This window comes from Orbicella faveolata, unplaced genomic scaffold, assembly GCF_042242905.1.
Source record: "Orbicella faveolata isolate gen_17 unplaced genomic scaffold, um_ofav_v1 contig_4, whole genome shotgun sequence".
NCBI lineage: Eukaryota > Metazoa > Cnidaria > Anthozoa > Scleractinia > Merulinidae > Orbicella > Orbicella faveolata.
The window spans coordinates 6,837,423-6,858,924 of NW_028301569.1; the positions used below are offsets into that span (position 1 = coordinate 6,837,423).

Sequence of the window (21,502 nt, forward strand, 5' to 3'; positions counted from 1 at the left end):
AAATTAGCGCCAATGTTTTTTTCCAGAGCCTGTCACGCAATGAACTCGACCCGAGAAGAGAAACAAACAAAGGACCATAAATTAAACAGATCATTTTGATGGGACTAAAGCTACAAAAATGTTATTTTATCAGGCTATCGGATATGTTACGTTAATGTTCACAGGAAACACCCCCTTGATGCTATGAAAAGAAAGTACCATTAGTCTTATGTGCCACGCCCTTATGATTAAGTGCAAAACGATCTGTCAATAGTTTCCCAAACCAATCCGTTTGATTAAACACAAGAAGATAATTGTAATGCAAAGGGATTAGGGGTGGCGGGAGGGGGGGGGGGGGGGGAGGAGAGTGATGCAGGAGAATTAAATGGAGTTGAAAATGCAATTACTTCATATTCATACATTTACACCTCCTCCCCCCCCAAAAAAATCCTCCACCCACCCCCGCCTTGGTTCCTTCAACAGCCCATGTGTGTGTCAAATTATATATCTAAGAGTTACCATTCTAGTTTTCGCATTTCAGTTAAAGCAAACACTTACAAGCTACAAATTTAATGAAAGCTCTCTTTAATGCATACCTGAATAGCCACTATCATAAACTATTTCAAAATACGAATTTGAAGCGTAGTATTAAAATTTCTTTATGAATGTCTATCGTAAATGCATTTTATGAGAATTTACTAGAATCAAGGCTACAAATTTCCTGCACACAAAAGGTGTGGGGGTGGAAAAGGCAGCCTGGCCTCACCCAAAACCTGCTATTAGTTTAACTACAGTTGAACAAAGAATGAAAGACGTAATGTATAAAGCTTTCTGTAGAGCCGTACACACACTCAAGAAAAAAATGCTATACTTGATGTTGTGCTTAAGACATCTTGCAAATTTATATTTAATTACACTGGCTGCTTATGATTTGCATTCAGCCCCTTCAAAATATAAATACAAGCCTGCGCAAGTTTGAAATCTAGCAATTAAATTTGTGGCTGACAACCACACAAGATTGCTGATAAACATACTGGTCACTGTTAATTCCATTAAGCTTATGCAATTGATCCTGAAAATTTCCACAGGTTATAGGAATTCACTCTCTCAGTTATGCACTCCCTTGCAACAGCAGCAGGTAGATTTTAACTTACCGGTAATCCCCCCAGGGGGGGGGGGGATCCCATATAAAAAGGACAAAGGTGCTCATTGGAAATTGTGAAATGAACCCCTAAGAGATACTAAGATCCTGTTTTGTGGCCGTGGCTTGAAATTTTTCACCCCCAAAGAGGTACCAGTTCTAATCCAAAACATTATCTCCTGTCATATGTCTTCTGCTCAATACCCTAAAAGTACCCCAAAAGCTCCAACTGTGGACCTTTTGAGGCTGAAACGTACGATGAGCACCTCCATCCATTTTATGGGAGTCCCGCCGCCCCCCCCCCCCCCCCTGAGTAATTCCCTTACTGAAAACTAACAAATATTTTGCTATGCAACAATTTTCCTAATTTACTGTTTCAGGTCTCTTTGAGTAAAGGTTTTAAGCCCCAAAAGAGCATCAATTAGAGTCGTCACTGCCTCGCCCCAACCTTTGCATCCCACATAATTTAATTCATGAAATGCAAAAATGTTGCTCTTAAAGTTTTCAAGACTTAAAGTGAAAACTTAATTAAGTGAGATTTGGAGAACTTGGAAATTTTCAAGAATCCAAACCCTTATTGGAAGTTCGCAACAGGTGGGCAAAATGAAGATATACCAATTCTTGAGCACGTGACAGAAGGAAAATGACAGCCACCACCAGCTCAGGTTATTGAAACTCTCCCAAACTCGCTGCTTTAAAATCAGGTTATTTAAATCACACAACATTTTGTTATAGTAAAATGTAATAAAAGTATTTTGAAAGCACCAGCTTAAATGACTACCTACATTGCAGTCTTTAGTTTTGGTTAAAGAATGCAATTTAAGGCTGTTAAAAGCTTTGCTTTTTATTCATTATTATTATTATTATTATTATTGTTGTTGTTGTTGTTGTTATTACTATCATTATTTTGCCACAGAACATTTTAAAATTTTACCACAATTCATCCTAACTGCAGCCCCTCTATATATATATTTTCATTTTATCATAGCAGTCATGCTGTTACTGTTGATCGTGATGTTGCCATTGATTGCAGCTGCGGGAAATCAAAGGCTCTCTCTCCTCATAAGTTTCCTCCCTGGGTTCTGCATCAATGTGATAATAATTGCGTTCTGTGGAAGATTCTGAACAGTGTTGAGAATTTTGAGAATTTTGTGTTTGCCTGTGCCTCCAGTTATACTGGAACTGAGCCAGCCTTCTGTTCATGATGAAAAAGTGAAGGAACATGTGTAGGCTGAAACCAAGGTGGATAGGTCCGGCTGCCTGAAGAAATGTTGACATGGCATTGCTGATGTTTGCGTGATCCAGGAGTTCCTCCACTGGACCATTGTATTCATCCACAACAAATGAAATGACCAGTGATGACAATGCCATCATGGTTGTGCACACATAAAACTGCTTTGCACTTAGTCTGCTTCTCTCCTGGTCACAGCCAAAGTGCGGACCCATTTTGACAAAGAAGTAGAGCTGAAAGATGACCGTGATAGCATAGCTAAAGGTCTTCAGAGCTGTCCAAACAAGGTATTCAGATAATTCAGTGTTGCTGGATGCTGCAAATTTAAAGGCCCACAGACAACAATATGAAGCTTTCATAAACCAGAAGACAAAACCAATTGTACCCATGAAGCAAACCATGATATCAATTGCTTTGGATTCTGTTTCACGCCAGTTCTTTCTGTTAAACTCACGGTCACTGTCACAGGCGCTACCATTAACAGAAAGTAACAGGAAGCCAAACACTACCACAACGACACAGGCGACAATTGGGAAAATATTTGACCAGTTACCCACATATCCAAGGTACTGGAGCCCTGCAATGAGCTGAGTCGACATCAACAAGGAGCCAATTGCATAACCATAACCTGCAGAATGTGAAATCTCCACATTCACAACTGCACTGTAACAATCTTGCATCAGTGCCTCGTTAGCTTCAGGGTCTACCAAATCATGGACGTGTCGATCTGTGTGTACTTCCATCAATTCTAGAGAGTGCTCCAGAAACAGAAGACCACACATAAGTCTGTAGTCGATGAGAAGGGCGTTGTACGCAGCCTTCACGATGGAAAATCCATTGCCAAAGAGATGGTCTACAAAGTCATTATCCGATTGTGATGTTGCTATCCAATCGATCCAGAAAGCAAAATTGAAGACGGAAATTATCTTCAGGAGCCAAGAGCATCCCATACGCATATCACGTTTGGCAACTTTGTGACGCAAACTAAAGTGGTATACTTTGGCCTGGATGACCTTTTGCACCAGCGCTATGTACATAAAAGGGGCATATGCTGCGAATGGTCCATGTTTCGCTGCACACACAGCGAACAGCAGTTCCAAGAGACATAACGGAGCAGTCACAACCCATATGATTAATCCTACACTGCCATGCTTATGACCAACTGGAAGTCGTTCATGGCTGTAGTCGCCTGATCCATCGGGAGAAGCGTTCTCGAATAACACAGCGCTTCCTGCAAGAAGCACCACCATTCCAACGAAGATCAGCAAAAAGAAAAGATACACTGTATAAACTGATTTCTCTGTATAGGAACTTAGCGTCGTAATAACAGTGAGCAAGGCTCCAAGGAAGAAGATGACAATACCGATCCGTGTTTCGACAATGTGGCGGCACAGACGCCATTTGTAATAAACAGTCAACGTGATGGAAGACAAGATGAAGAGAAAAGATGTCAAGGATACAAGAATTACGGCTGTAATGAAGGAAACATCGAGGCAGACTTCACTGGTGCCGTTTTCTGAGCGTGAACCATTACCAAGCGATGCTTGCATTATGATCTCGTGATCTCTCTCACTCCACAACTGGATCTGCAAAATTTGATCAGTAAAAAAGAGCTCTGAGAGTTTATAATAGGGTCTTATAAACAAAATCTATTGTAGGAGAAAAACAGAATGAAACGACATCCAAAATACCTTTCAGATGACTTCTGCTAAACGATGCTTTGAGGTACGTGGTCAGAAAACAAGTGCTGTGTCTGATCATGTACACAGCGTGATACATGATATTGAGTTTTCACGGCTTCAATTTCCGGCGGAGCTCACGAGAGAGACACGCGCTCGGATTTACGCAAGATTGTACAGCAAATCCAAAAGATAAACATGTAAATCACATTGTAAAATAAAAGAAACATTGTTTATACGAGACTTAAACCCAACACTTAATGGCAATGCTAGCAGTGAAAAGCTGTCACTTTATTAGCTATCACCTTTTGTTTTCGTTATTGTTTAGTTAGTTACCAGTACCTCGCTTTGTATTTTTAAGTTTTAAATCTTTCGGTTTTTTGTAACCGCCACTTCTGAAGATGCGTGCTGTAGCATGCGAAACTTCAAGAAAATTTTAGATTGTTGTTCCAAACCATGCGTAGTTCATGTGTTATGTTTGTTGCTGCTGTTTGCATTTTATTTCTTGTTAAATTGAAATGGCCAAAGAACAAGAGTGTTTATGAAGAAACAGATCGTCGTATTTTAGTAGCAGATTGGATAGTGAAGTCAGAAGACAGAAAAGTCAAATTAGCGCCAATGTTTTTTTTTTCAAAGCCTGTCACGCAATGAACTCAACCCGAGAAGAGAAACAAACAAAGGACCATAAATTAAACAGATCATTTTGATGGGACTAAAACTACAAAAATGTTATTTTATCAGGCTATCAGAATGTTACGTTAATGTTCACGGGAAACACCCCCTTAATGCTATGAAGAGAAAGTACCAGTAGTCTTATGTGCCATGCCCCTATGATTAAGTGCAAAGCGATCTGTCAATAGTATCCCAAACCAACCTGTTTGATTAAACACAAGAAGATAATTGTAATGCAAAGGGATTGGGGGGGGGGGGGGGGAGGGAGGGGGGTGATGCAGGGGAATTAAATGGAGTTGAAAATGCAATTACTTCATATTCATACATTTACACCTCCCCCCCCCCCCCCAAATCCTCCACCCACCCCCATGTTGGTTCCTTCAACAGCCCATGTGTGTGTCAAATTATGTATCTAAGGGTTATACCATTCTAGTTTTCGCATTTCAGTTAAAGCAAACACTTACAAGCTACAAATTTAATGAAAGCTCTCTTTAATGTATACCTGAATAGCCACTATCATAAACTATTTCAAAATATGAAGCGCAGTATTAAAATTTCTTTATGAATGTCTATCGTAAATGCATTGTATGAGAATTTACTAGAATCAAGACTGCAAATTTCATCCACACAAAAGGTGTGGGGGTGGAAAAGGCAGCCTGGCCCCACCCAAAACCTGCTACTAGTTTAACTACAGTTGAACAAAGAATGAAAGACATAATGTATAGAGCTTTCTGTAGAGCCGTACACACACTCAAGAAAAAAAGGCTACTCTTGATGTTGTGCTTTAAGACATCTTGCAAATTTATATTCAATGACACTGGCTGTTTATGATTTGCATTCAGCCCCTTCAAAATATAAATACAAGCCTGCTCAAATTTGAAATCTAGTTATTAAATTTGTGGCTGACAACCACACAAGATCGCTGATAAACATACTGGTCACTGTTAATTCCATTAAGCTTATGCAATTGATCCTGAAAATTTCCACAGGTTATAGGAATTCACTCTCTCAGTTATGCACTCCCTTGCAACAGCAGCAGGTAGATTTTAACTTACTGGTAATCCCCCCCCCAGGGGGGGGAATCCCATATAAAAAGGACAGAGGTGCTCATTGGAAATTGTGAAATGAATCCCTAAGAGATACTAAGATCCTGTTTTGTGGGCATGGCTTGAAATTTTTCACCCCCAAAGAGGTACCAGTTCTAATCCAAAACATTATCTCCTGTCATATGTTCTCTGCTCAATACCCTAAAAGTACCCCAAAAGCTCCAACTGTGGACCTTTTGAGGCTAAAACGTACGATGAACATCTCCATCCGTTTAATGGGAGTCCCCCTGGAGTAATTCCCTTAGAAAACTAACAAAATTATTTTGCTATGCAACAATTTTCCTAATTTACTGCTTCAGGTCTCTTTGAGTAAAGGTTTTAAACCCCAAAAGAGCATCAATTAGAGTTGTCACTGCCTTGCCCCAACCCCTACACCCCACATAATTTAATTCATGAAATGCAAAAATGTTGCTCTTAAAGTTTTCAAGACTTAAAGTAAAAACTTCATTAAGTGAGATTAGGAGAACTTGGAGGTTTTCAAGAATCCAAACCCTTGTTGGAAGTTCACTATAGGTGAGCAAAATGAAGATAAGCCAATTCTTGAGCACTCGCCAAAAGGAAAATGACAGCCACCACCAGCTCAGGTTATTGAAACTCTCCCAAACTCACTGATTTAAAATCAGGTTATTTAAATCATACAACATTTTGTTATAGTAAAATGAAATAAAAGTATTTTGAAAGCACAAGCTTTTGACTACCTAAATCGCAGTCTTCAACTACAGTTTTGGTTAAAGAATGCATTTGTAGGCTGTGGCAGCTTTGTTTTTTATTTATTGTTGTTATTATTATTATTATTATTATTATTGTTATTATTATTATATTTATTGTTTTGCCAGAGAACATCTTAAAATTTGACATTGATTCACCCTGACTGCAGCCCCTCGATATATATATTTACACTTCATAGCAGTCATGCTGTCACTGTTGATAATGATGTTGCCATTGATTGCAACTGCGAGAAATCAAAGGCTCTCTCTCACCATTTGTTTCATCCCTGGGTTCTGCATTGATGTGATAATAATTGCGTTCTGTGGAAGATTCTGAACAGTGTTGAGAATTTTGAGAATTTTGTGTTTGCCTGTGCCTCCAGTTATACTGGAACTGAGCCAGCCTTCTGTTCATGATGAAAAAGTGAAGGAACATGTGTAGGCTGAAACCAAGGTGGATAGGTCCGGCTGCCTGAAGAAATGTTGACATGGGATTGCTGATGTTTGCGCGATCCAGGAGTTCCTCCACTTGACCGTTGTATTCATCCACAACAAATGAAATGACCAGCGATAGCAATGCCATCATGATTGTGCACACATAAAACTGCTTTGCACTTAGTCTGCTTCTCTCCTGGTCACAGCCAAAGTGCGGACCCATTTTGACAAAGAAGTAGAGCTGAAAGATGACCATGATAGCGTAGCTGAAGTCCTTCAGGGTTGTCCAAACAAGGTATTCAGATAATTCAGTGTTGCTGGATGCTGCAAATTTAAAGGCCCACAGACAACAATATGAAGCTTTCATAAACCAGAAGACAAAACCAATTGTACCCATGAAGCAAACCATGATATCAATTGCTTTGGATTCTGTTTCACGCCAGTTCTTTCTGTTAAACTCACGGTCACTGTCACAGGCGCTACCATTAACAGAAAGTAACAGGAAGCCAAACACTACCACGACGACACAGGCCACAATTGGGAAAATATTTGACCATTTACCCACATATCCAAGGTACTGGAGCCCTGCAATGAGCTGGGTCGACATCAACAGGGAGCCAATTGCATAACCATAACCTGCAGAATGTGAAATCTCCACATTCACAACTGCATTGTAACAATCTTGCATCAGTGCCTCGTTAGCTTCAGGGTCTACCAAATCATGTCGATCTGTGTGTACTTCCATCAATTCTAGAGAGTGCTCCAAAAACAGAAGACCACACATAAGTCTGTAGTCGATGAGAAGGGCGTTGTACGCAGCCTTCACGATGGAAAATCCATTGCCAAAGAGATGGTCTACAAAGTTATTATCCGATTGTGATGTTGCTATCCAATCGATCCAGAAAGCAAAATTGAAGACGGAAATTATCTTCAGGAGCCAAGAGCATCCCATACGCATATCACGTTTGGCAACTTTGTGACGCAAACTAAAGTGGTATACTTTGGCCTGGATGACCTTTTGCACCAACGCTATGTACATAAAAGGGGCATATGCAGGGAATGGTCCATGTTTCGCTGCACACACAGCGAACAGCAGTTCCAAGATACATAATGGAGCAGTCACAACCCATATGATTATTCCTATACTGCCATGCTTATGACCAACTGGAAGTCGTTCATGGCTGTAGTCGCCTGATCCATCGGGAGAAGCGTTCTCGAATAACACAGCGCTTCCTGCAAGAAGCACCACCATTCCAACGAAGATCAGCAAAAAGAAAAGATACACTGTATAAACTGATTTCTCTGTATAGGAACTTAGCGTCGTAATAACAGTGAGCAAGGCTCCAAGGAAGAAGATGACAATACCGATCCGTGTTTCGACAATGTGGCGGCACAGACGCCATTTGTAATAAACAGTCAACGTGATGCAAGCCAAGATGAAGAGGGAAGATGTCAGGGATACAAGAATTACGGCTGTAACGAAGGAAACATCGAGGCAGACTTCACTGGTGCCGTTTTCTGAGCGTGAACAATTACCAGGCGATGCTTGCATTATGATCTCGTGATCTCTCTCACTCCACAACTGGATCTGCAAAATTTCATCAGTAAAAAAGAGCTCTGAGAGTTTATAACGGGGTCTTATAAACAAGGTCTATTGTAGGAAAAAAACAGAATGAAACGACGTCCAAAATACCTTTCAGATGACTTCTGCTAAACGATGCTTTGAGGTACGTGGTCAGAAAACAAGTGCTGTGTCTGATTATGTACACAGCATGATACATGATATTGAGTTTCACGGCTTCAATTTCCGGCGGAGCTCACGAGAGAGACACGTGCTCGGATTTACGTAAGATTGTACACCAAATCCAAAAGATAAACATTAAAAAAAGTAAAAAAAATAATTAAGATGTTCAATACTAAAATTGATCCCGCTCGTTGCTCTTCCGGCATCTTCTTCAAATCCAGGATTTAATGTTTTTGGAGAAATTTCATTTATATTAAAACCCCAGGAGACCTTTGCTGTGTCCAGGCCACGTGTGTCCGTCACGCAACCGAGTCGTTTCCAGGATCCTTTTGAGTGACACGAAAGAGAGACTGTTTGAGGACATTATACGTTAGTTACATGACATAGTAGTTTGGAAAAGTTGGAGTTGCCGAGTTCAATGGACTTTCTTCTTGCTGAAATCGAGAGGAAAAAGAAACAGATCGATCAAAATGAAGTTACATCAGTGAGTTTGTAGTCTTAAGTCTTAAAGGACTGCACATGACGAAATTTTTGCCTTCAAAACAATTGATAATACTTCGTGCAAACTAACTGTACTTGTGGTGGAGGAGGTGTTGTTATGTTTTTAACGCATAAAGCACAATGATTCGCAATTCGAGAAAAATACGCTGTAAATGACTTAGGCTTCACAGTAATTCTTATTAAGTCCTGCTTTTTGTTTTCCTATAGTCGTTTTTGCTGCCCTTGGTAACCGTATTGACGTAAAATCATAATAACATTTAAGTCCAGTGAAGCCCAAAGGGGGGACCCCATAGGCAGATGTGGGGCATTTGACTTTTCGGAAGAATATTTAGTCAAGCCTGAAAAATGGGTTCAAATCAGATTAAAATTCCCTATTATGGACAAGGCAACAATACTGTTGTGCATTGTCATGCCACTCTTGGTTCATTGTAAGAGAGGCTTTGTTTTCTTACAACAAGTTGAACTAATCTTATGTGAAGAACCCACTCAATACCCACAAACTGAGGTGTTCCGTCAATTTATATTGGAAATTAGTCACTAGAAGTGGCTGTTTTATTTGTTCAAAACTAGTGCTTACCATCATAACAGCAGTTTTTGCTTAAGATGGCTACTGCAGGATAGCCTGCGGAACAGGCGTAATTTTTGCATAGTTTAGGCGAACAGAGGCGAAAGTGAAGCTTCGCACTCCCCTCGCTTTTGCCTCTAGTTGCCTAAAATACGCAAAAAATTACGGCTGTTCTGCAGGCTAACCACAGGAATGTGTTTAGGTTTCTCAGGTGTCTGTCTGGCACAAAATCAAAATTGGGGTTGGTAAGAGAGGTCAAATAACACATCGCTACTTTCAGAGGGTGGCTACTCTTGGGGGTTAACATTTTCAGAGTTCCATAATATTTATGAGTTTTATCAGATGTGTTCATTTTAATCCTTGCATCATTTGCAACAGAATAAAAAATACTTCAGACGAGGTGACCTAGCAGCCAAACAAGCTGAGGAGTATAAAAAGAAACAAGAGGTAAATTTTTTTTTTTTTTGCAATCTCAAACTATCAATTCTCATCATTGTTTGCCTTACATTTTTCTAATGTTGTTCTGAGAATTTAGTTATTCATCAAGAAAATATCTTTGAGGGTAGTCACTCAGTTATTTGTTTTTGTTTGGTTTCTTTTGATCATATATGTAGGAAAAACTGAAGGAAAAAGAGGTATGCTTGCTTACTGACTAAACTACGTGTAAAAGCTAATGCATTATTTGGCCAGGTTTCATTAAGATGATATGAAGGAACCACTTATGTTACATGGTGGCATGAATTTTATTTTTAAGTGGTTACAACAATATTTATGAATGAGGAGCAAGAAGGCTTTTAGCCAAATGGGTGTCCAGGGGTCCTGTAGATGGCCACTTTTTGAGGAAAATTGTTTGATTTTTCATTTGAGCAGGTCCTATAGCACATTTTGGATTCCCACTTTTCAATTCCTGGCTAAAAGCCTGGCAGTGATTGTGTAAAATATTTATATACAGTAAAATGCATATCTTCAAGCCACCGTGTAATTTTCTTGTTTTTATACTGACGAACTGACAGTTTATACAAACGGTGGTGAAAAGTGACAAATGATGTCATTGATATCCCACTAGCGAGAATATGGAGAATATATAACCACTCAGGTTGTGGACATACTTTCATATGAATTTTACGAACGATGTAGAGGTGGATCTAGGTGTAGGGTGTAGGGGTGTATACCCCCCCCCCCCCCGAGATGGCATGTGGCTTTCTAATATAACTGGTATTCTGAAAAAACAACAACAACAACAACTCAGTCACGCCATTCCTTAGTGGTACACCCCCTCCTAAGAAAAATCCTGGGTCCACCCCAGCCTGTGATGTATATTCCAGTGAAACACTCATGTCTCATTAGAGCACTCTTTGTTTATGTTTGATCAACACGTAGACACAGATTCATAGACACTGATTGAAAGAATTGATAGCAACTGCAATTACCGTGTATTAGTTATTTGTAACCTTCAACAGATGGAACATGGATACAGCTAGTTTGAGAAAGGTTATGTCCTACAAAGCATAAAAGTATAGACAAAACTCTGGAAAAGTATGAGGGGGAGCATTAGTTTACCTAGTTTGGTCAAAGTTCACAGTTTTTAAGAGGATAGAAGGAAAAATCATGAATGTGCATTTCTAATTTCTCCTTCCTTCACTATGAAACATCAAAGAGTTTGATTAAGCAATGCTGAACTACCACTACCCATAACATGATAACTACTGTAGTACCGTTTGGCAATAATTACCCATACCCTCGTAAAGTCTGGAAATGTTAGAAACTTGTTTGCTTTTCCAGTGAATAAGCTCTAAAAAAATCAACCTTGAAGTGACAGCGACATATGACTTCATGCAGAAAAACGACAGTGACATTTTGCTGAGTTAGGCAACATTGATACACGAAAGGATGAAACATGGTGACACAGCTACCCCTATTGGACGGCCTTATAATTTGGAACACGCATTCTGCAACTTGTGATTTGGTTTCCATGTTAAACAAAGATCTCAAACAGCGAGATGTCAGCCAAACAGCACTGACTGTAAAGTAATGTGTTCCTTGATAAACTTTCAAACTTTGAATGAAAGAATCGAAACTGTTGTGCATGACTGAACTCAAAATACCTATCATATTTTATGTGGGACACTATTATGTAAAACAACTGCACATTCCCATCCCTGTGGCCTTTTTCTGGACAGTGTGTGACTGTGTAAAATTATTAATTGATTAATCTCACTTCTGAATTAGAACATATTTATATCATCTTGTTTTGATCCTTAGGAGAAAGCAGGAAAAAGAACTGCAGATGATGACATATTTTTTGCATTTAAAAGAAAGAAGGATGAGGGTGAAGCTAAGTCAGCAATGATACCAAGAGAAGAGGTTTTTATTATTTTTTTTTGTAATTCCATCCAGTCCTCGCTTATGGTACATGTATTTTTGAATAAATGACAATTAACAGACTTCAATCTTGTTTCTGATTCAAAGGTCATTCGAAGACTAAGGGAAAGAGGAGAACCAATCCGATTGTTTGGTGAAAGTGACGACGAGGCTTGTCAAAGACTAAGGTTAACAGAAGGTGTAGTTTTTGTAGCCGGTAAAGAGAAGGCCCACCTCACCTCCCCTCCAAAAAAAAAAAAATTCAGTACTGGTCACCCCCATCTCAAGGAACCAGAAATATAAACTGAATGTTAAGAGAGTTGTTATTTTCAGTGGACAACGGTGAAGCTCTATCAGGTCTTTGTGTTGTGAGACTTGCATCAGGTTCATTTCTTATAGATCTTTTCTTCTCTTTAAGTTCTTGCCGTGTTTACTTCAAATTTGTAATATGCCCTGATGTAATGCTGTTGTTATCTACAGGAGAATTGAGATGCTTGCTCCAGAAATTAACAAGGTACATTGCAATGTGTGTCCATAACTCAAGAGCATTGAGAACATGAAAGAAACAAAGAAAATGCCTGCCAAGTTAAAAGTATAGAAAATAGTTTTTAGTAAAAAGAAAAAAAAAATTGAATGGCCTACTGAAGGCAGGATTTTCCCAATGGTGAGAGAATAATATACAGTCAAGAGTTTATTTTTCTTCTTGAGGAAGTATTTTTTGATTTCATTATGATAAAACAGGCGGCACATTTGAGCACAATAATTAGTAGGGTTCATGGGAAACTTCGGCCCTTTTGGTATCTGTAAATTGAAGCCTAAGCAATGTTAGTAATCTGTTGTGTATCAGGGTCTGAGGAATGACTTCAAAGCAGCCATGGAAAAGATTGATCAAGAATACTTAGCAGAGTTAATCAAACAACAGGTATGTCCCAAATGAATGTCCATAGTCTGTAATTATTAAACTCAAGAAGCCATTAGAGGGTGGGGTTTGAGTTTCCCACATCCCAATAATTTTTGACCTAGATATCCCTCAATACTGGACGAGACAAAAAATTGATTACTGTGTATCTGTTTTGAACTTTTAGATCAGTGTGTTTCAAGTATAATTTTTCAATATAGTTAACTTAAAATTTCATTTTTGTCAACGTACATCCAAATGACTTTACATAGGGTGGTGAACAACAAGGTTCAGAAAGCGAAGAGTCATCACAAATTGAAGATGATGGAACGACACTGGAGGATATCAAGGTAAAAAGATTCTGAGGGTTCTGATTGATTAGAAAAGCATGTGCCATTTTCTTGACCAATCAAAACTGAATTAAACCAAATTCAGTTATGACTGACCCACACATAGTTTTCCTTCATGTTTCACCCATTATGTGAGTTGTGCTTTCTGATTGGTTAGTGCAATGACTTTCATTTTTTATTTACAACTCTCAGTTGAAAACCATTTCAATCCACTCTGTGAACTTGTAACCAGGTTCTGACTACTAATACTTTGTACTTATAGGATTTGGCCAAAAATATGGGTCAGGGAGATGAAAACCTGGACCAAGATGTTATCTTGAAGTTTATACAGGTAATTACTTGTAGTACTTCCAGTCAGAGCTTTTTACAGATTATATCACTGTTCAATCAAGCATTTTTAATCGTTGGTATTATAATTAAAAGTGTTTGTCATGAGGTCTTTCAAACTGAATTAGATCTTGAGTTAACTTGAGATGACCAGTATTAACTTACTGGTGGTCATTGTCACAAACTTTTGCAGGCAGCTTTATATTAATTTGTTGAAGTTGGTGGCTGTTTACACCATCTTTTTATAGTGAACCAGAGGAATAGCTCAGCAGGAGCTACAGTAGCCAGCTGAGATGATAAAGTAGATGGTGATTTTCCATGGCAGCCAGCTATGAGCAGTTCAAAGGATATATGTATCTCACTCATCCCCCCTCTCACCACTCCCCCTCACCACCCCCTCCCACTCTTCCCTTTGGAAGATCATTTATAAATTGGAAATTCCAGGCGGCTTAGGGGTCTCAAATTCCAAAATCTTTAAGGAAAGTTAAGACTTTTGGTATGGATATTTTCTTGAATAACAGATTGGGTAGCAGATTAGCAACAATCTAATTTCTGCTTATTTTTGTTTATCCTTAGTTTCTTCTTGGTCTTTGGGCAAAGGATTACAAAACCAGATCTGATGACAGTAAAAGAAGTTTAGAGGTAAATACAGGGCAAAAGTGTTAATCTATTAACTGTAAATACATGACTGTGTATTAAAAATTGCTTGTTGCTCTTTTTCACGTTACAGTTTATGATTATCTATATTTCATCTGAATAGGCAAAATTGGCAGGTGCCACTCAAAGGCAGACAGAATCATACCTGAAGCCGTTATTAAGAAAACTGAAACTTAAGGTAATTAAAAGATGGTAAAGTACAATATATTTGTTTCTATAACGTTGCCAAATGTTCTTGCTGTCAATCATAGAGCTGGTACTTGTGAATGTTGTTGGCTTCTAATTGCTTAACTCTAGTAAAAACACTGTCTACCTCTTGAAATAACTCAGACAGGCTAGTCAGCTGGGAAGATAACAACTTGAAACAAACTATCTGCACACACAGTCAGTATGATTTAATGGGCCATTTCCAAGTTTCAAATGAGTCATCCTGCAAATTTCCCTAATGAAAATGAGGTTGGCTTAATGTACATGAAAATGAATGAACATGTGAAACACATTTTCATGTTGATGGTTTCATATGAAGACTTGTTTTGACTCAGAGGCTAGAAAAAATGGATTAGAAGGTGATATCTTTAATTTGCAGACATGATTTACCCTTACATAATTATTATAGCAATGTTAATTTTCAAATAGTAATTCTTTGTCAACAGAAAACACCTCGGGATATTCTTGGTGCCTTGACTACCATCATTATGAGTCTTCTAGAAAGAGAGTATGTTAAGGTGCGAGGTTACATGCTTTTAATATGTAGTTCAAAATTATTATGGGGACTTTATGACTGAAACAACATTGTTTTTTAACATTTAAATGTTTTCAGTTTTGATGCAGCCTTTATTTATTGTTCTCCAGGCAAATGATTCATATCTTCAGATGGCAATAGGAAATGCTCCTTGGCCAATTGGAGTGACCATGGTGGGGATTCACGCTCGAACAGGAAGAGAGAAGATCTTTGCACAGAATGTTGCTCGTATCCTTTTTGAAAGTCACTGGTTTGACTTTTGACTTTTCAAAACAAGTGTCCAAGAGACAATTTTGATTTATAAAGAAAACTTTCAGGGCGCAACTAGTTTTCACAGGCGAGAGGAACATTTTGAACTGAACTTTCTTAAATATAAGAGAATCTTTTCTCTAGATGGTCAAACCAGGCAGGCATAATTATCCTCAAACCAGAATCACCCCCACAGTACACATAAACAACAACAGCAACAAATCACTGCTACACTTACAATGCTTTGTGCTTGAAGCTGCTGCAATTGAATAAAATTCTTTAACTTCCGTGTCAGACGTTCTCAATGATGAAACTCAAAGAAAATATATCCAGGTATTAATAGCTCTTATTATTATAACAGTAAAAATAATTTAATACAGCTTGAAAGAATTTATTACCATTCAGAAGCCACACAAAGAACTGACAATTTAGAAGTTTAAATAATTTGAGTGATATCAAAATATTTAATATTTAGTTAATTTACTGAGTCCATGTCCATGTTCCTCTGAACCATGCCGTAGGGGAAAAGAAAAGGAAAAGCCCCAAACACAACAAGGAAATACAAAATAACCAGTCTATCAGGAAGGACTTCCTTAACATACATGTACACTAGTGCTGTTATTAACCATTTCTGTTCTGTTTTAGGGACTGAAGCGACTGATGACTTTTTGCCAAAAGAAGTTTCCAGCTGACCCGTCAAAGTCTGTAGAATACAATGCTGTTAAGTGATTGTTAGAAACCTGAGAAGTACATGGTACATGTAATACATGGAATCTATGAGGCATGAACATCAACACCAACAACTCTAATGTGGAGAGAGAAGCCCTTGCTTGTGAAGTGTTTGGTTTGCAACAGAACTTCTTTGTGTGGACTGAAACAGTAAAATTGTCTAAGTGTTGCATGGTGCCACTTGATGCAAACAACTGTCCATTGAAGTCTCCACAAAAACATGTACCTTTATTGCAAGATATCAAATATTTATGCACAAGATGTGAAACCAGTACATGAAGAAACCAGTATTTTCAAACCACATTTCTAACATTTACTTCTGCAACAATAATATTAGAAACAGCTGGAAGATATGTCAGTTTTTCATAATATTAATTTCCACAGGTTCCAAATAAATAATGTTGAAGGGAATATAAATTCGCGTCAACTTCAAATAACACCCATTGTACAAATATCACTTTTACTGCAGAATAAAAATGACATAGTTTTATAACATTTATAGGGCGTAAGGGTATCCATTCTGATTCAGTTGACAGAACAAGTATTCCAAGTCATAATATCTTCTCACATTCTGGCAATTGTGTTAAGAAACTAGATGTGTCCATGGTAACAAGGAAACAACTGTTAAGGCTCTAGTATAACTCTGGGATCATGTGTACCTAAGGCCTCCATGGATGAGTGTCGATCGATACCCTTGTTTGACCCTCAGTCGACACTCCATTGACATCTCAATCAACACTCAATTGACATCTTCATCGATACTCAGTCAACACTCAATCAACTGTCATTCGAGAGTCAATAAATTTTCACACACACACCATCGGGTGTCGTTTGATAAATATGAGTTGGTTGCCAACTATCAACCAACTGTTAATTGAGTGTCGATCGAGTGTCCATTGAGTATTCATTGTGATGTCGATAGAGTGTTGGAGTGTCGATTGAGTGTCAATCAAGGGCATCGACTGACACTTGACTGCAAATGCTTTTAGTACACATGATCCAAACTCTGAAACTTCTATGGCTTTCCGCCACTTGCCTGTCAACTGAGTTTGTCTCATCTATAAGTAAATTTTAACTTTGTAACCACCATCATATGATCGGAAGGAAACATCTCTTCTGCAATTCTTCCATTTACAGTTTCCAAAGTGTCTCCAAGGGACGACATGGTAATGAAATAAAGAGCGATCATTAGAGAGATCACAGATAATCCCAACATTCTGTTTGAACACAAAAATAGCACCCTACTGTTCAATCGTCTTGTCCTACTAAAACACTTTTTTAGAAGTACTTTGAGAAGTATGTACAAGATAAACACCACCGAAGTCGCATATAAAACACCAATCAATACAAAGCTGTTGTAATGTTCAGCATCGCATTCCTGGCAAAATGGTAATTCACAGTTATTTTGATCTCCTCCTTTGACGCAAACACCACATCGACAAGATCCATGAGGGCCGCAGTCTTGGTGGCATGTGTACTTGAAATGTGGACCATATGCAGTCTCTTTTGCCATCTGAAATGTCATCTTGAGTCGTTGCCATTTATTTTGCAAACTGTACTTTTGTTGATAGGTTTTTCCGTCTCCGTGAATCTCAGCTGATATGACCTGAAGACCAGTTGATGAAACAAGTATTCTGTCTGGTCGACTCACTGGTCCTGGTTCTGGCTGCAAAGAAAATAAGTTTAGTTTAAAAAATGTCTTAAAAATTCCAATATAGGCTACTGTATATATACACCCATAGGCCCTTGATGGAAATGCTATTGACTATTGTTACGTTATCCTGTCACATAATTCAGTCTTTAAGCTATTTGTCTCAGGTTTTCTTGCAACTTTTGTTACAGACGATTCTACAGGTGGCTGTGTCATGCACAATTCAACAGTTTAAATTGTGAGTGATAACAGAGAGTTAACTCAATTCTACTATGTTCTCCAACTTTTGCTACAACTTTTATCAACAATTTAACCCATGGTGTGGGCAATTCTACACTAATTTGGACAAAAAATGTAATGTTTTGTCCAAATGTTGTGCAGTGCTTTGTAACACAAGTTCCACGTACCATGTTACTGAAAGTATATCCTCTATGATCTCCATTTGCTGTTACCCAGGCATCCACAAAGCTGTAGCCTTGGTTAGAACCTTGAGGATTAAAATAAGGTGGAGTATCACATGACCCCTGCTTGTCAAAAGATCCTTTTAAGATGCCATCCACTGGCCAAGGAAAATCATTGTACACATTGAAATCTCCCACGAGCACCGAACGTTCACTTCCTATGGATGCAATATAATTGATGACATCAATGGCATTTTGACATTGTTGAGTTTTGTCGTAAGAAAAGTGAACCACTGTGATGTCCAGTTCATCTCCGTCAATGTCAACTTGAGCATGAAGGACAACTCGTTTGTTTCGATCGACACTCCCTTTACCAACAGTAAGGTTCACAATGTGACTCATTATTATGGGATGTTTACTGAGCAGTCCCAGACCTTCCATTTCCCACCCTGGTGGCACTTGTTGACCTAGTGGAGGTGTAACCATGGCAACTGGGTGATAAACAAGGTGTTTATATTGTGGAATTAACTCTTGCAGCTCTGTTAGCTGGTTTCTTTGGTCCTTTGCATCGGTTCGCACCTCTTGGAAACCGATCACATCTGGATTGACTTGATTTATCTGAAATATATCAAGACAATACAGTATCAGACATGTTTTGAAGATGATCTTATGAAGAATTCTCTGATCCCCCTTTACATGAGACTCTGGAACACTCTTTGCCAAATTAAAATGTTACATGTGATAGTTACAGGATCTATACTTTGAAAGATCTTCCCACCCCTAGGGAAATTACCCAGTATGTTCACCTGAGGTATAGACACATTTTATTCTAATTCTTGACTATGGGAGGGGCGGTAAAGTAGCCTCATCTTGCTCACTTGGACAGCCAATCACAGCACAAGATTTGCTTCATCTTGCCTGTACGCAGAGCTAGCCATACATTAAGATGACACCCTAGTCTCTAGGTGTTCTCCGCTCAGGGGAGAGTTGGGGGTCTATCATGAACAGTGATGTCACTGAAGAGCACTCAGCCATTCTTTACGTGACTTTGTGCATAGTGAGGCAAGAGAGACCACCTACATGTAGGGACTAAGTTGACAAGATGAGTTAATGACAGTTCCATTCAGTAGCGTTGGGTAAAACTATCAATTTACTACTGGGACTTGTTTTAAGCTTTTACCGAAGAACAATCAGGCAGTGTTTTAAAACAGGCCATCCACTCCTGACCAGTAGATAACTCTTCAGTGACAAAAACATTTATTTACAACAATAACAAAAAAATTCAAAATAAAATTACGAGCTTATTCCGAGTGTTCTCTCACTCAAAATAACTTCAAATACTAATTAAGAATTTCATTTTAAATTCTTTTATCGGCTGTTGTCAGCTTCCCATTACAGACTGCTTGCATGACTTAGCACGAAATTTACAAACTATTTACCGTTCAGAACTCGACCAGATTAAAACATCGGAAGATAAAATTCTAAAAGTAAATTCAAGACAACTTAAAATTCCTTTGCAGCAGGTCCCAAATATTTCATATTTTTTTCCAGTGGAGCGATTACCAAACGGTACTTAAATTAGATCTACTTTATACACAAATTTTGCAACATAACTTAGAAAATCAACGTTCTAAGTCGAACAAATGTATAACACAAACAGCTCAGCAGGACGTGAAGGAATATTAAAAACTCTAAATTATTCACATCAACGAAAAATTTTACAGAAAGCTTCAAGACTGAATTACCATTTCTGCGATGAACTGTTTTCTTGTTTCCCACTGAAACATTACATTCCATATGTTGTAGTCGGCGACTGTTACAATTCTGTGTCCAGACACTTGGCGATCGTTGGAGAAAACGCCGGTAAAAAAGATTAAAAACATGTAAATTCGGGCAGCCATGATCCCATACTGAGAGGATTACAGCTTTGAAAAGAGTAATCGTTCGTGTATGCCTACATATAACGTCTCTGTTGTCATTGCGTCCGGTTGTCAAGTGGAATCTGGGTAACAAATTGCCGAAAAATGCCTGCGATGTTTGAGGCCAGCGACTTCAATTAGGCGTCGTAACGTTTGACACGAAGTGCAAAGACAACGCTTTATCACACTTGTCAGAAAATAGAAAAAATTGATATCAAGCGACAGATATTGCTACTGTTCAAACTTGGGTTTATTTTCGTACAAAGAAAATTCAAGACATGACTATGATGTGACCGATATGATATAAAAAACTGGCTTGAAATTGATCAGAATTGTGTCATCTCTATGTCATCTCTCAGAATTATGCACTAAATGAGATGCGGTGTTTAATACATTTTCAAAGGAGACTTCAGCATACCTACCAACCCCCAGAGTACAAAAACCTGGAGACGGCTAGAAATCTTTGCATTGTAAGAATATAATTTTCGACAATGTCTGAATACTCTCCGACAATCACCCGAAGGCCTTCCGAACGTTCCCGACGTCTCGAAAATAACGAAATTAATAAAAAAAAATTAACAAGAGCCACAGCAGGTAGTTCCCGGGAGATTTGGTGCTCCAACCGGGAGACCGGGAGATTTGATGAAAAACTTGGAGACTCCTGGGAAAACTGGGAGAGTTGGGAGGTCTGCTTCAGTGGGGGAATCCAGATCCTCTTCTGAGAAAGGTACTTTATAAAGAACCCCTCCATTTGTAGTTCTTTCCTAAGAGTCTGTATACAAATATGTTGTTACAGCTAGAAAACATCCATACGGTTTGATAACCCTCCCACAGAAAGTAGATTGAACCTCCAACCCACCCTTCTAAAAATTCCAGTTTAGCTTCATAATTTCCTTTTAAAATTTTGGCTTTTGAAACCCCTCCCCTTTGGAATATCTGTTAACTTTCCTTAGGGTGGCTGGTGGGTAGGGATGTTTTCTGGAACTGCATCATGTAACATACAAGATCAGTGTTTCCATCCTGCAGCATGACCATCCTCCATTTGAGGCTCCAGAAAACCACGGAAGACTTTTCCATCATAACTCCATCTTGCTCCATAACCCTCGGCACATCTTACCTCAATAACCTTCAGGTCATGCGGCAACATATGAATATTAATCCATGAGGCGTCACCCAGTATACGCATTACAACTGCATTAGCATGTTCATTCTTCGCCTGCTCACTGCCAGCACAGGCACCCCACCATTCACTGGTCAGATCCCTGTGGCAATGCTTTGACAAAGCTCGAGCCCCGACAGTTAAGTTTGCAGTCGGTTTGTGTTTCTCATTGAATGATTCTAGAAGAGTTGCAATGGAAGGTGGAAGAATATCAACACTCCCTTGGGTGCGACGGATATTCAACAAATCAAGCAGTCCTCTGGGACCAAGAATTCTAATAATTGACATTAATTGGAGAG

At 38.8% G+C, this 21,502-nt stretch overlaps 4 protein-coding genes across 5 annotated transcripts; 1 reads left to right on the forward strand and 3 right to left on the reverse strand.

Annotated features, from left to right (window-relative positions):
- Window positions 1-547: 547 nt before the first annotated feature.
- LOC149101272 (uncharacterized) lies at window positions 548-4,907 on the reverse strand. Its single transcript, XM_089276239.1, has 2 exons — window positions 4,043-4,907; window positions 548-3,937 (listed from the first exon to the last, which is right to left on the reverse strand). The coding sequence occupies exon 2, from the start codon at window positions 3,899-3,901 to the stop codon at window positions 2,120-2,122; it is 1,782 nt and encodes a 593-aa protein (XP_089132365.1). The 5' UTR covers window positions 3,902-3,937; window positions 4,043-4,907; the 3' UTR covers window positions 548-2,119.
- A 269-nt stretch (window positions 4,908-5,176) lies between these two features.
- Window positions 5,177-8,834, reverse strand: LOC149101273 (uncharacterized). The gene is made up of 2 exons (XM_089275804.1): window positions 8,644-8,834; window positions 5,177-8,538 (listed from the first exon to the last, which is right to left on the reverse strand). Exon 2 carries the CDS (start codon window positions 8,500-8,502, stop codon window positions 6,727-6,729), a length of 1,776 nt encoding a protein of 591 aa, XP_089131930.1. The 5' UTR covers window positions 8,503-8,538; window positions 8,644-8,834; the 3' UTR covers window positions 5,177-6,726.
- Window positions 8,835-8,913: 79 nt separating this feature from the next.
- LOC110045534 (pre-mRNA-splicing factor 18-like) lies at window positions 8,914-16,568 on the forward strand. Its single transcript, XM_089275805.1, has 15 exons — window positions 8,914-9,178; window positions 10,139-10,207; window positions 10,375-10,395; window positions 12,023-12,124; window positions 12,230-12,309; window positions 12,602-12,635; window positions 12,969-13,043; window positions 13,292-13,369; window positions 13,632-13,700; window positions 14,273-14,338; window positions 14,457-14,531; window positions 15,007-15,078; window positions 15,206-15,323; window positions 15,640-15,677; window positions 15,990-16,568. The coding sequence occupies exons 1-15, from the start codon at window positions 9,113-9,115 to the stop codon at window positions 16,071-16,073; spliced, it is 1,047 nt and encodes a 348-aa protein (XP_089131931.1). The 5' UTR covers window positions 8,914-9,112; the 3' UTR covers window positions 16,074-16,568.
- LOC110045530 (uncharacterized) lies at window positions 16,275-21,267 on the reverse strand. 2 transcript variants are annotated; one of them, XM_020751133.2, is made up of 3 exons: window positions 21,047-21,267; window positions 18,132-18,743; window positions 16,275-17,739 (listed from the first exon to the last, which is right to left on the reverse strand). In XM_020751133.2, exons 1-3 carry the CDS (start codon window positions 21,140-21,142, stop codon window positions 17,128-17,130), a joined length of 1,320 nt encoding a protein of 439 aa, XP_020606792.2. In that variant the 5' UTR covers window positions 21,143-21,267; the 3' UTR covers window positions 16,275-17,127. The 2 variants fall into 2 exon arrangements, with proteins under 2 accessions (XP_020606792.2, XP_020606791.2); XM_020751132.2 differs by lacking the exon at window positions 21,047-21,267 and adding an exon at window positions 19,871-21,039.
- Window positions 21,268-21,502: the final 235 nt, after the last annotated feature.

Coding starts and splice junctions, on each gene's coding strand:
- LOC149101272 (XM_089276239.1), bottom strand. CDS start 3,901: ATGCAAGCATCGCTTGGTAATGGTTCACGCTCAGAAAACGGCACCAGT.
- LOC149101273 (XM_089275804.1), bottom strand. CDS start 8,502: ATGCAAGCATCGCCTGGTAATTGTTCACGCTCAGAAAACGGCACCAGT.
- LOC110045534 (XM_089275805.1), top strand. CDS start 9,113: ATGGACTTTCTTCTTGCTGAAATCGAGAGGAAAAAGAAACAGATCGAT. Junction 12,310..12,601: donor GAGGCTTGTCAAAGACTAAG/GTTAACAGAAGG, acceptor TGTTATCTACAG/GAGAATTGAGATGCTTGCTC. Junction 13,044..13,291: donor CAGAGTTAATCAAACAACAG/GTATGTCCCAAA, acceptor GACTTTACATAG/GGTGGTGAACAACAAGGTTC.
- LOC110045530 (XM_020751132.2), bottom strand. CDS start 20,026: ATGGCTGCCCGAATTTACATGTTTTTAATCTTTTTTACCGGCGTTTTC. Junction 18,744..19,870: donor AACAGTTCATCGCAGAAATG/GTAATTCAGTCT, acceptor GATATATTTCAG/ATAAATCAAGTCAATCCAGA. Junction 17,740..18,131: donor GATATACTTTCAGTAACATG/GTACGTGGAACT, acceptor TTTTCTTTGCAG/CCAGAACCAGGACCAGTGAG.